This window comes from Corvus moneduloides, chromosome 2 (assembly GCF_009650955.1).
Source record: "Corvus moneduloides isolate bCorMon1 chromosome 2, bCorMon1.pri, whole genome shotgun sequence".
In the NCBI taxonomy this organism is placed as follows: domain Eukaryota; kingdom Metazoa; phylum Chordata; class Aves; order Passeriformes; family Corvidae; genus Corvus; species Corvus moneduloides.
Genome location: NC_045477.1, coordinates 48,628,177 through 48,642,785, shown reverse-complemented (window position 1 = coordinate 48,642,785; position 14,609 = coordinate 48,628,177). Strand labels below are relative to the sequence as shown.

The following is a 14,609-nucleotide window of genomic DNA, read 5'->3' as shown; positions in this document are numbered from 1 at the left end:
AACTCAAAGAGACAGTTCAGACAGAACCCTTGCCCATCTGCAGCAACATTGTGAGAGTGTTAATAGCACTGAGCTCACTGAATGCAGCACGTCATCACGAGTGCCTGTCTCTGATGGACTGCTACTGTGAGCAGTTCTACTCCTGCAAGCAGCTGTGAACAGCTCTCTGAGGCACTTCCACATCGGTGGTGCCCTGCTAAATAAACAGTGTCTACCCTGCTTCCACATCCCAAGACAGCAAGTGTGGTAAAAACAATCTCAAAGCTCAATGGAAACAACAAAGATGTAGGAGACAAAGAGGTAGGAAATGAATGAAGAAACTCAGAAAGTTTCACATTTGGGTTAGCATGAAAGGAGAAATGAGGGTAGTCACAGGATGAGATTATTGTAAGCAAGGGAAGAGAAGAACAAGGAGTGATCAACAGGTTTCTTTAGCAATGAAGGTAGCTGCTTTCACCTTCCTAAAGTCATTGTGCCAGTTCCACATGTTTCCTGTATGTGCAACATCTAAGTGCTTCCAGTTTGGCTCTTTGCTGTGGTAGGTTGTTTGTTTGTCTGCAGTTATCAAGGTAGTCACAAGTATATTTTAAAGTTAGAAAAACCTCAAGCCCTGTGCCTGTGCAGTTAAAGTAGTGCAGGAAGCCTGCATTACATTACTCTTTGGTGACAGCGAAACTGTGACAACAGTGTTTTAGTAACATTTCCGCTAAAGCCTCTCTAAGCAGACATTGAGAAACTCGAGTGGTACAATGGAAGAACTTCGTAACACAAGCCATAATACTTAATCATAAGACAAATCTTGAAGTGATTTGCTTCCCCCACCCAAAGTTTTCATTCTCGTTTTGTTGGACATTTCAGTGACTTCCTACAAAGCTGTGCTATTCTTAGGTTTATCGTGTAAACAGGTCACAGGCACTCTCCTGTCATTCAACTACTAATACCCACCACTTCTCAGTGTTCCCAGCTAAAGCTAACTGCTATGTCTAACTGAGGGCTAACACTGATTATTATTCTTTGCATGGTCAGTGTTCATTAGAATGTCAATCAGTGAATGATCTGCAATAATAAGGTACAAAGAGCTGGTGTGTTCATTGTGCCAGTGCATGCCATCAGAAGCAGTGCATGCATACAGGCATCTGTTCTCTCCTGAGCATGCGGGCACACACTAGCTTATCAACAGTTTTGGAAGCACTTGGTACACCTTGTACAAGGGTACAAGGGACAAGGTGCTGTAGGAGAAGTCAACAAGGATCCTGGGCATGGAGCATGTGCAGAAGACCACTAAGAAGGCAAGTTCCGATGGGGGAAAGCTAAAGCGTGGGCCAAGAAGAAAGAATTATAAATCCAAGGAAAGGAGACAGTAGATGAGAGGGTAGTTGAGTACAGGGAAAAGTTGGAGGGAGTGGGAGAAAATCCTCTTGTTTTTGGGACCTAACCTATAGAACCACATTTTTGAGAACCTGAAATGGAACAGAATGTCCGTGACGGCCTCATGCCTCTGCTGCTAGCAAATGTTGGAGCCCCACTGACCAATAGAAGGTACCATGAAAGCCGGGTCTGTGTCACAGGGTATGCCTCCAGGAATTGTGTATAAAGGATAGTAATGCATGAAATTGGGGTTTATCATGCATATATGTATGTGTGTGTGTGTGTGTGTGTAAATATATATATATGGATGGATGGATGGATGGCTTTGTTTTCCACTGCATGAATACCTAACTGACACAAGTCTTCAGTGGCACTTGTGAATGACAAAGTCACTTGACTTCATGGAAAATGGAAAGTAATGGCCCTGTAACATGATTCTGTAAGACAAAATTTAGACTCACCCTTGTGCATCTCTGTCTTGGCTGGCAAAGATGGTGGTAGTTTTAAAAATTGTAACCCTCCAAAGCGGAGTGCTAGATAGTCACAGGAGTCAATCCTTCCTGGACATGACTGATAAGTGTAATCGTGCAAAATAGAATGGTTCCATCTCTCCTGCATCTTCTGTGCCAAGCCCTAAACATCTACCTGTCTTCCAAGTTCCCACATTACTGGTGAGGTGAAGAAGTCATGTGCTGTGTCTGTTCTCAGTCCTGACACATGCCAGCTGTCTGGCCAGTACATCTGTGCAGATTGGCCATCTGGAACCCAAAGAGGAAGAGAAAGCTGTTCAGCTCACTGCAGCAACGTTTTGATCTTTCTTCTCTACTCAACAGCTGGTTTTCATGAAATGCATGAGATCTTACGAGCTTTGACTTGTCAATAAGTTTTGGACAGTGGATTCAAAAATTACCGAGCACGTGGGGGAGGAGAGGATACTGGCAGACAGATGGACAGGCTGGCAGGCAGATGAATATACGGACAGTATGATCTTCCTCAGAGCCCAGGCTAAAGATAGCACTGGGAGCATCACTTGCGTCTCTTCAGCACGTTGTAACTTCTCCTGGAGCCTTCCCGAGTGCTACTAGAATTGCTGTCAACACTCCGAAGTGAATCGTTGGGAGGCACCAGCAGAGCCAAGCCCTTGGTGAGATTAAAACCAGCAGAACTTGGGGCTTGCTGCTGCTGAGCTGCGCCTCCCTCCACTCCAGAGGTTGTTCCCCTCCCTTGGAGCAGGAGGGAGGTGTGAATGGAGCACTGCCTTGCCCTGGGGAGGAGGGCAGGATACTGGTCTGTGCTGTGATTCTTTGCCAGCCAGCTGTGTCCCATGGACTGTTCCAGCAGGACAGCACGGGGTGCAGAGGGAAAACGCAGCTCTGCTTGCTATATGGCAGCAGCTTGCAGAGATTTTTCTGTCTAACCTCAGGGGGAAAGTGGGTGCTCTCCTGCACATACTCATGTCCTCCTGTTGTGGATATTCTGGTGTTTCTTCTATGGTGGTCCTGAAGATGAAACGTGTTGACCAGATGTTTTGCTCTGATGCTCCTTGCCAACATGTGAGGCACGCAGATTGAATGTCTGTGGCACAAACAGACCAATCCAACAGTGAGGTACCAATATTCAGATATGGATCTTCCTAAATGATATTCCTTTAGACAAAGATAAATCCAAGTGTGTAAAGAGAGCATATTTTCGTTTATTTCCTTTTTTTCTTTCAACAAATAGTCCTTCTTAAAAGCATAACTAGAAGGGAATCGGCAATAACTGACAGACTTGCACTAACCTGCTCTATGTTGAAAGGGCAGTGTTTTGTTTTGCTTTTTAAATGCTTGGGCTGTTTCAAGAAGTCAGGTCAGCAATCTCTGAGCAGAGCAAGTTTATGTCAGTGTCTACAGAGGCCTTCTAGGAGTCACATAAGAGCCAGGTTGCCAAACATTTTCTGAAGACTCCTTTTCCTTCTCTGCCATCAGCTGGAGCACTGGGAATCCTCTATCTCAGCTACTTTGAGAAAACAGAAATTCAAGCAGACCCGCCAGGGGAAAGACCAGCCCACCCTGGCTCCAAGCGCAATGATTGTGTCAGCTGCTTTGTACTCTCTTTGCCTCCCCAGTCTTTTTGTCATCAGTTTCCACCACAAACAAATCTGTAAATTCTTCTTCCATCTCTTAGGATTTCTGCTTTGTGTCTCTTTTATTTGCCTGGCAAAGCAGCAGCAGTATGGGACTTATTTCCCTAGCCCCTGGTTTGAGATGAGCCTGTAACATAGTGCTTCAGCTGAGACGGTGGGAGTAGAAAAAAAGGACTAAAGGGCCAAAACTTTGGTGGTAAATGGGGTTTGTGGACAGATGATGCTCAAGATATTGAGCATGCCAGGAGGGATTTGCCTGTTCTGTCTGATCATGCCAACTCAGTTCAGACTTTCTGTATATAACATAATTGCAAATCCAGAGCCTGAAACTCCCTGTTGTGATGCTAGACAATACAAGATTGCAAAAACTTTCGCTTCTTTTGCAGCAGCAGCTGTATAGAGGAACTGTGCTGCACGAACTGATCTCAAACAGCCATAGTTTCTCCATAAACAACAACATGCCATGCCTAGTTTTGTACACACTGTTTCTCGTGTGGGTTTTGGCTGGCATCCACAATGCAAAACACAGACAGCACCACTGGAGGGCTCACAAACTATTTAAAGAGATGTTATCTTATCGTTGTGACTAATTTATAAGCTAAAAGATTTACACAGAGACATGTTGTCTCTGAAATATTCTGTTCTGTTGCAAAGTCAGTCTTGCTTCCTCCTAGACACTGTGGCTTGCTCTGCCTTAGTCAAGTAAACATATCAGTGTGTGCTCTCTGGCACCAAGGCCTCCTGTGCTCATAGCATTTATTTCCCCTGCCTTCCAAAGAGACACTGCTTGCATGGGAGCTGCCTGTTGGAAGTGATCCTTGGCCCATGCTAAAGAAGTATTTGGGACCGTGTAAGTTGGTCAAAACCAAAACACTGCATAATAATAAGAAAAGGCATAGTCTGTAAGTCAGTGCAGTCATATTGCTTTAGCATAACTCTATGTGCTGTCCTCAATGTGATAGAAGTGATAAAAGTGATAATCACATCACAATGGGCTGAAGCAGTAAAACTCAAAATAGTATGCACAATTTTCCATTAAAAAATAATGCCTTATGGTATAAGGACAAAACGTATTCTGATACTTCCAAAAACTTTTCAAACCTTTGGAGTAGTTGTGGGAGGGATAGTCAGCATGTGTTTTTCAGGCTCAGAAATGCTCTGCCTTTGTGTATAGTAGATTAAAGACAGGCGTCCTGGAGTCAGAGAGCAAGAGCTTCATTCTCCTTCACTGTGCATGTTAGGTCACAGTTGCTTCCTGGGCAAAGTTGCTGTGAGGTAATACCAGCTAGCAGAAAAAAGGCTATTTTTTTGGTGGAAAGTCTGGGATGGCAGAAGCAGTTTTTAACCACCCACATTAGCCTTCTGTGGCAGACATTGTGGGACTTCCTTCTGGTCTGAGTTAGTGTTGATAAAACAGATGCAGGAATCCTGGTGCTGGGTTCTGTGTCCACACTTTAAAAAATTATGTTTAGAACCTGGAAGAAATTCAAAGAGAATGGCAAAATATGGACAGGGCTGGGCCCACCCTTTATAATTAGAAATTTGTAGAGATCAGCCTACTGAATTTAGCAAAACAGGACGATTTTTTCTAAGGGCTGTAATTATCTATCTGGTATTACTGATCCTCTTTCATCTCACAGAAGACCCAAAAAGGTAGTTTAGAAAAATTATAGCTAGAAATGTTATGTAGTGTGTTAGCAGACAGGTAGTTGGCCGCAGACACAGTTTAACAGGGTAGAGGTGCTTTTAGCATGACTTGTAGTGATTTTACCATAGTGCAGTCTTCTAAAACAAATAAGCCAAAATCAAATTATTTGCCTCAACTGTGTTTGCTCAAGTAGTAGGAAAAGTAATAGACTCTTTCTACTAAAGAATGATTTTTGGAAACCAGAAGATCTATGTTATTTAGGGGCTCAACAGGAGTTTGGAGATAGCTATGAATTCTCCCAGTAGGAGACTAAAGCAGGGCAAATGTCCAGTCAGTGTTAATGTTGAAATGTAGATAACTGGTCCTTATTTATTACTGCCTCACCCTCTTGTGCTTGTCTCTGAACTCCTGCAATCAGGCAGACTTAAAAGAATGTATTAATTGCACAGAACTTATTTTTAAGGTTTTTAGAAGAGTCAAACAATTCCAAACAGTGGGATTCTGAAGGCCCACAATTTCCTTTACCGTCCCAGCTTTGCGTGTAACTCCAGCCAAACCATGTTTTACAGAAGAAGTAAAATGGCAACAGAAAGACATAAAATGAGGCTACCAAGTTGTAACTGGGAGCACATTACACTGATGAAGTCCATGTTCATGCCTCATGTCTCAGCTCTGTAACAGAATGACATGTCAGTTCTTTCTGCATAACTTTACTCTTTTGCTTAGTGTCCGAGCCATTAGACCATGGCTTTCCATCACCATAAAGGTATAACTCTTATTATTACAATGGTTTTTATGTTTCTTAAGGGCACATTAGGTGGTTTTGGTCCCTGGCTTTTCAAGGTCTTATCTTTCAAGTCATATAACTCCGAGAAAATAACTAGTGTGCTGGACCTCTTAAGATGGTGATAGAATATAACATAAATAAAACTGACACATTATTATTTAATTATAGAAATATTAAGTCCAAGAACAGAAAATAGTACAAAAGAGAATGGGTAAACATCTCTTTTGCTGCTGTTCTGTCTCACCTGACACATACGTGGGAAAATGAAAGAGAAAGCAAATGAGTTTAGTGCCAAACGGAGTGACTTTTTTCCCCCAGCGTTATCCAAATGCCTGAGGCATGCCTCACCTACTGCCTTTGCAGTCTGGCTCTCCTACAGGCTGCTTATCTCCTCGTGTGAAACACACTGTGTCATGCTTCATGTCTTGTAGATTACCATTACATCACCAGCGAGAGATAAATCAAACTCAAAGACACATTCAGAGATTTTTGGTCATGATGGCTTTGATGATATAAGGGTCACCCAAGGAGCTTGTTTCCTGTTATTCTTCTCCCATTTCCAAAACTGTATATGATGACATCTCCTTTAAATAGCCCCAGAGGTGCCCATCACTGAATGAATGGAAAGAGTGGATCTTGGGTCTGCCAGTGGTGAGACTTAGGAAAAAGAGAAGGCAAGCTTTAACTGAGCTCTTGAGCCGGGGAGAACTAAACCTCTTCTTTTTTTGCAGACTGCTAGCACTCTGGTTGTAGCTGAAGCCAAATCCTCAGGAATCTACAGCTGTGTGGCATCCAATAAAGTGGGAAAATCTGAAAGAAATGTCAGTTTTATTGTAACAGGTAAGATCTAATCCTCTATAGATTCAAACATGTTTCCTGATCCTGAGATAATAACTGTTAGGCTGTTGTGGCTTTTTAATATACCATGGTTTCAGAATTGCTGTAATGTATGCACTCGTAAGCTCATACCATGCTTTTGGATGATGCTGGTAGGTTTCACAGCAGCTGTTCTGAATTTCTAAGATTACCAAATTGGTGAATGACGCATTCCTCCATCAAGTATCAAGCATGACACAAATTACTCACAAATACAACAATGAGTAATTCCCCATTTTGGTTAATCTCTGCAGTCATTTCATATATGAAATTTTAGTGTATTTTCATCCACCAGTAAGCCAGTTTCATGTGTGACATTTATGATGTCTACAGCCTTACTCTGTTGCCCACCTGGATGTGTCACAACACAGCATCTAGAACAGTGCCAGTGTCTGCAGCCTGCATGATGCTAGAGATGTCTGGGGTACCCCTCACAGATCTCAGGGACAATGGCAACTTACAGATGTAAAAGAGTCAGGGTACAGATTACAGAGTTTTGTTTCCTCTTCTGAGAAAGACAGCCTTGAATGTCATTTGGACCAGGGCACTGAGAATTCCTATCGTGTTAGCTGTGTGCCTGAGTATGCTTTCTATTATTTTTGCATTACAAGATGTGTTTAGAGTTTTCACAAACAAATGATTTAATGTTTTACTTCAGGAATTTCTGAAAAAACCCACAATGTGTTTTTGGGAATAACTACTGCATTGTTCAGCAACGTAAAGTCTGCGCATGCAACTACAAAGGATTTGTTTTCTGTCAAAAGTTTTGTTTTGTTTATAGAGCAATAGTTTTATAAACTTAGACTGTTGGCAATTTTCAGGGTAGATCATTAAAGAAATGTAATTCATTTGAAAATATGAGAAAAAGCAAAAAGGCTAAAATATTTAGATGCTTTAATCCCCAAATCATAATCTCTGGGATTTTTATCTTGTCATTCTCTTGTTTATAATTCTGATGAGTGATTTTAGTGAAACTCATTCTATTTCTATTCTGAGAGATATCAAAAGAGAAGAGACACTCACTAGATTTAGTAAAAAAAAAAAAAAAAAAAAAGGAAAGCTACTTCACAAAGTGTTCCCCCTCCCAAACTTTGTATTTTTTAAATATTCTGACTAGCTGAATCATAGAATACCAAGTTGGAAGGGATCTCGAGGATCATTTGGTCCAACCTGTCTAGGCAAAAGCACAGCACCTTGTCCAGATGGATCTTAAGAGAGTCCAATATTGGGGAATCCACCACTTCCCTGGGGACATTATTCCAATGGCTGATTGTCCACATTGTGAAAAATGTTCCTTTTGTGTCCAATCAGAATCTCCCCAGGAGTAACTTGTACCCCTTACATCTGGTATTTTCCTTGCGTCTCCTTGTAAAATAGGAGTCCCCAGCTTCTTTGTAGGCACCCTTTAAATACTGGAACATGTTGATAAAGTCTCCCCTAAGCCTTTTCTCAAGGCTACACAAACCCAGTTCTCTCAGCCTCTCCTCATACAGCAGACTTTCCAGTCCTTTGATCATCTTTGTGGCACCTTTCCGGACCCTTTCCAGATTTTCCATGTCTGTTTTGTATAGAGGGGACCAAAACTGAATACAGTATTCTGGGTGTGGCCTGACAAGTTCTGAGTAGAGTGTCACGACTTCTTTGTCTCTGCTGGTGATGACCTTGCTGGTGCAACCCAGGAGCCTGTTGGCTTTTTTTGCCACAGCAACACACCGTTCATCCTGAGCTTGTTGTCCACCACAGGTTCCTTTCCACAGAGCTGCTGCCCATCTGAGTAGATCTGTTGACCCAGATGATCTGGTTTTGTGCTTCCAGGAGAGCACCCTTTCCTCTAACTGGTAAAATAGAAGAAAAGATAGTTTGGACACCTATACTTTTTTCTGGCACCTCCAGGATTTTGTAGTCTTCCTTGAATCTGCCCAGATTCCAGCTTGAGGTATCACTCTTGCTCACACAAAAGAGCAGCAAAGAATAATAGTCAGTGCTCCTGACAAGTTGTGGCACCTTCTCAGTAACATCTCCGGCCTTAGCTACCAGAAGGCAGCATAAGTCCCTGTCATGCCAGCAGATGGGCACCTTAGTGCCCCTAAACAGAGCATCACCCACTGCAAGCACTCGTCATCTCTTTTTTCGGTATCCACTGTTGTGCTGCTGGTACAGTTTCACCTGGCAGGCTTCGTTTGTGGGTGTCTACAGCTGTTAAAGCTCCATGTCATAGCACACTTTCACATTTAGAAAGTGCCAGTTATCTATAAATATAGAAAATTGGTAAGGAGCATGAGAAGTATAAGCAGATAAGTGACACATAGGCAGGTTGTTTGTTAAAGTACAGAAACAAGCAGAATGTCTCCATGTTCTATTAATGGAAGTGACAAGAACATTTGCCACCTTGAAGATGACTCCTGTCCCCACTCTCAGTTTTGCTTTCATCCCTATCCTCACATTGTGTCTGTTTGGACATAAAGCTGAACAGCACATAGGTTTGCATAAATTAACATGCCAATGATAGTCTCATCTTTGTGTGGGTACTTCACATGAAACTTGGAGAAGTCACTGAGAGTCATTCACTGAGAATGCTGCTCTTTCAGTGTGCAAGATGCTGAATTTGGCCTTCTCTAACTCTTACTCCTCAGTTTTCAAAATATGTCATGGAAGATCCTGAAACCAAATGAAGCTGTACTTTGATGGACCCCATTCACTGTATCCAAATCTCCCTTTCAAAGTTTTGATGGTGATTTTGAGTAGTTTGGTGCAGTGACATGAAGGAGTTAGTTTTCCTGCTTAGATCTAACATTCTCAAATCTTAACCAAGGATGGAAGGAAATCCTTCTCCTTGATACTAAAGCTTGCATGAGAACATGCAGAATATTGTGACTTTCCTTTGAAGAATCTTATATTGACTGGTGTTCAGAAAGAGGAGTGCCAGATTTGTTATGGCTTGGAATTTCTTAACTTCTTGACTGGTGGGAAGCATTCTTTATAGGGTGGTGAAGTTGAAATGCATTTGTACTTTGAGCTCCTGGAGCTGAGCACTTCAGTTGTGTGACATGGAAAGTCCTGATCATCCTCTGACACTCACTTGCATTGATCAAAGGCAGTGTAAATGATACTGCAGTTTGGTCCCTACAAAAATCCAGTTAGGCTCACCATAATTCTCCTCCATTGGGCTGAGACCAAACTGCCGTGGCTGGGTACAGCCTGTGTTTCACATCAAGAAACAAACACGTCCAGAATGTGCTGGAAAATGCACTGAGGGAGTAAAAACCTGAGAGCCTTAAATGCTGATGGATGTGAACAGGACACTGCAAAGTATTTCCTTCTGATGAGTCCAAAACCAATACTTCAGGTTTTGTGTGACAGCTTAGGGCTAGTTTATCTTATGTTGTTGAGTCTGCTGGCGCCATTTGAAGTCAGTCTGAGCCACACAAAAGTGTCTACAAGTAAGAGAAGTGTCTAAGCAGGAGGGGATGATTCCTTTTAGGAAAAGGAGCTGCTGCCCTCTGTAAAAGTGACAAGCCAGAAATTATTCCAAAGAGCAGATGGAGACAAAGCCTGTTCTTAACAGGAAGATCCCTTTCCTTGAAGGCAACCTCCCTCAGCCCTTGTCCTGAGGGTGAGAAAATGCACGTACTCCGGTGGCGTGGCTGCAGTGCTGTGAGGGGTCTCTTTTTTGTAGGCAGAAACCATTAGGAAGGTGGTGGAAGGCAGAACGTGTCCCAAGAGCCCTAGTTTGGAGCTGACAAGTTCTACTCCTTCAGGGAAAGGTAAACATAAGGAGATTAGTGCCAGGAGAGAGAACCTAGGAAGAACAAGCACTTTCTTTAGTTACCGTAAATATATTTCTGGGCTTAAATTGAAACCTGCCTATCTTTTCCTAGGAAGTTTGAGAGTGATATACATCATTTTATACACTGTGCCTGAGGGTGTATGACATGAAGACCATGGGCATCGGAGTAGCTTTCCTATGGCTTCTGTTAGAGGAAGAACATTTTTGGTGTATTGTCACTGACTTAGCTCTGAAAGCAAATTATCGTTCAAGACTCGAAAGTAGCTGTGAAGCTTATATAAAAGCAGTGTAGAAAGGTGATTTCTGAAAGCTCTCCTGCTCACTGGTATGGAAACAGTCTCTATAACAACACCTTTATGCCAAATTTAATTCTATTAGCCCCCTTTCCTCCAGCCTGCCCCTTTCCCTACATTTTGGGCTGTTTTGCTGGCACACAGCAGGCCTATGGGTGTGTTTGCAATTACAGAGGGTGAAACAGGAACAGCTCTGCCTTATCTCCCTGGTTTCCCAATGTCACTAAGCGCATTTTATTTTGAGATTCCTGATGGTGCTTGGCAAAGATAAACAAAATCTTCCATCAGGAAACCTGGGAGCTATTTCCACAGGAAGCTTCAAATCACTAAAGTAAATAAAACCCTTTTACATTATTCCCAGCCATGTTATTTAGCTAGCCTGAGCCTGTAACAATTGGTGAGAGGTGTCATATATTAGGAGGCTCATAGCCTTTAAACAAATGATTCTTTTGGAATCCTGTGCATTTTTCTTTTGTCCCTAGATTTATTCAGAAAATAGTCTTCACAGAAGGCACATTGAGGAAGAGCTCCAGATTTGACAACATGAAAGTAGTTGTAACTGTATGATTCTGTTGGCATGCTATCCCTTTAGGCTAAAAATAGTTCATTTGCCTCAGTCCCCAGGGATCTTTGGTTTCATCTTGAGAGTTTTGCTTGGCTCTTCTTAGCTTTTACTGAGTACTGGCATCTTCAGAAGCAAAAATTACCACTATTTCTAACCTGGCTTTCCCAACACACATCAGAAGAATTTGAAATGTACTGTGAGTAAGATGCAGCAATTCCTTTCTTTCAAGTACTTACCCATATTCAAAATGTTGGCCATTTGATTGGTTCTAAGTGTATCTGAATTAAATGCTTTTTAACAAAATCAAGTGTAGGATTCACTTCTTCTAACTTAAATCTTAAAGTTAAGTATCTCAGCCTAAGCTGATCATGTAGGATCTCTTTATAATTAAGCATGAGGGACCAGGATCTCCAGAATTTGACCCATCCGAAAGGGATGGTTTGCACTGCCCTCTGGAGAAGGCTGTGTCACCCCATGGGCTATAAACTTTTGCCCACATACAGAACACAGAACATCTATATTCAAGTAGATGTTTAGATTTTGGCAGCTGAGGCTAAATATAAGGTATTCTATGTATGAAGATGTTTCATCTCAATAGCATTTCCAGTCAACATGTTCTTAATTGTGATCAGAATCTGGCACCACACACTCTTACATATGAAACAGGATCCTGATGGTGGTCGCTCATAAATGAGTTCATGAAATTTGAATTTTTTTTATACCTTTGTTTGACAGAGAGAGAAAACTGGTATCCCAGTGGAATGTTAAGTGGAACAAGTCAACCCACAGGCTTTAATACCCAGTCTAGTATTTTAGTGTCACAGCCTCCATTAGGTTGATCCTTGGACTGCACACCTGAACTACAGCTGATGACAGGCACACACTTTGCTCCCACTGCAGGGGCACGATGAGTTCAACCAGCAGAAATCAGGCCTCTCCCTGGAAGGCATCTACTGTCAGGAGAAATTTCAGTTCAGGACTAGCAGGAGCTCATTTACCCTCTGTTTAGCACTCAGGGCTAAATGTGGAAAAGAGGACATTAAGGGGAACAACTGATGCCCATCTTCCAATAGGCAGGGAGCAGTGAGCAGGTTGTACTCATGGTTCCCCTGGGAGGCAAGGCAGCCCAGTTTGCAATATGGGGACTTAGGGAGAAGCTTTCTGATGGATCAGTCAATCAATGAGAGAGGTTAATGAATGAATATGTGGGATATTATTCACTTGAGAGCTACTTTTTACACATTCCTGCTGAAGTGACATCAAACCCGAAGCAACACTGGTAAGAATGAACTGAATGGAAGTCAGCATTAAGCTGCTCATGATCTAAGAAACAAGAAAAGAAGGTATAATTCTCCCTTACGAAAGAAGAAGCCATTCTTAGGATTTCAAGTCAAGTTTACAGCCAAGTGCCGTAGCAATTAGCAGTGAAAGAACAATTGAAAATAGCCACAGTCGATGTCACTTGACCGAGAAGGAAATGACTTTATCAGAATATTGGCTACAAATAAACCAAGAGAGGTTGCATTCTAGGAGTAAAACTTGGAAGTGCTTTCTCTCAGGAACTTACTTCTACTTTCACTGAGGTCAGTGGTGTAAGGGCCTCGCTGGAGGGATGAGCCCCAGGTGGAGGCAGCTGGGAGGCAGCTGACACCACCACAGCTCTGCACCACTGCACAGGTGGAGGAAGTTGCAAATAACATTACAATAAACTGCAAACAGGACCTTTTCAAGTAGGACTTTCTACATTGTTGGCAAATTATTCCTGCCTGAACCATCTGCTGTGAAGTGAAAACTTAAGCCATATCTACACTTAGTAAGTTGTTAGTGCAATGATCCTTGATTTCTGCCAGGTGAAAATACCTTTCACTTGCGTTTAATGCTGAGCCACCTAAACAAAGTATCTTCATCCGAATGCTGCCCACACACAGGTGGCCACCCAGGGCAGAGGGTACTGCTTCTGCTTACCTCTTGGGTGGCTGACAAGCTTTAAAGGTGGGGAGGGTAAACACCTCTGTTCCAAGGGAAATCTCAGGCGTGTGATCACAGATGCTGTAATTTCTCAGGATTTGAAGCATTTTGAAGAAACAGACATACTTTATCTGAATACCTTCTGAATAACATGAAAACAATATGACCAAACATGATGAAATGCAGTATTTTTATACTGCCCTCTTGAGATTCCTTTTCTCTTATGCAGTTCACAAGCTGGAGCTGTGATCAGAATACTCCTCCTTTTTCATAGTCCCACTGCGCTGTCTTTAAATAATTCTGCTTTTGGTACCTTGTCCCAGTCTGTCTTGGCATAACATTTATACATACTTATTGCTTCCAAGAGCAACTTCAGTTTACACCAACTGATGTCTGAAGCCAAGTGTATCATAGCTCCAAGACAAATTATAAGAATAACTGGAGCCTAGTGTATGAAATGAAAGATTACACACTTGAGCAGGAAGACAACGACACTGATTAGTTCAAAGACTTCCTGATAAAGGGGAAAATATATACTGTGTTAATTTTGGCTCATTTGTTTCATATAAACTAAAAAGTGTTCTTGATTTTTGACAGATGTACCAAGTGGATTCCATATTAGTTTGGAAAAAATGCCCATTGAAGGAGAGAATTTGGTATTGTCCTGTTCGGCCAACAAATTCCTGTACAAAGACATTGCTTGGATTTTACCGAGGACAGTCAACAATCAAACGAAAGCAAAAAAGTCTCACAACAGGGAGTACTCCATCACCCTCACTCTGACCATCAAAAACGTTTCCCTGGCATACTCAGGCACCTATGCCTGCCGAGCAAGGAACATATACACGGGGAAAGAAGTGCTTCAAAAGAAAGACGTTACAATCAGAGGTGAGCACTGCAACAAAAAGGCTGTTTACTCTCGGATCCTCAAATATAAAAGCACAAGGAATGATTGTACAACACAAAGCAATGTAAAACATTAAAGGACTCATTAAACAGTAAGAGATGTCTCATATCATCTTGATTTTTTTATTACTGTTGCTACCTTTCAAGCCCTGAGGTGGTGCTCATTTCCCCATGGGTTGGAAATAGGAGGAATAGCAAACAAAATCCTAACGTGTGAGCTTCCAGTTGAGTTCAGACGGGTGTTTTCTGCTTTGAAAAGGCACGTGGAAGCTGGTGTTTGGAAGAT

At 42.1% G+C, this 14,609-nt stretch overlaps 1 protein-coding gene across 2 annotated transcripts in view; it reads left to right on the top strand.

Moving 5' to 3' along the window:
• FLT1 (fms related receptor tyrosine kinase 1) overlaps positions 1-14,609 on the top strand; it is a 108,010-nt gene that overhangs the window by 54,423 nt on the left and 38,978 nt on the right. For both annotated transcript variants that reach the window (XM_032099505.1, XM_032099503.1), the window contains exons 12-13: positions 6,660-6,768; positions 14,015-14,305. In XM_032099505.1, the coding sequence (XP_031955396.1) occupies positions 6,660-6,768; positions 14,015-14,305 (400 nt within the window). The remainder of the gene's footprint in view (positions 1-6,659; positions 6,769-14,014; positions 14,306-14,609) is intronic.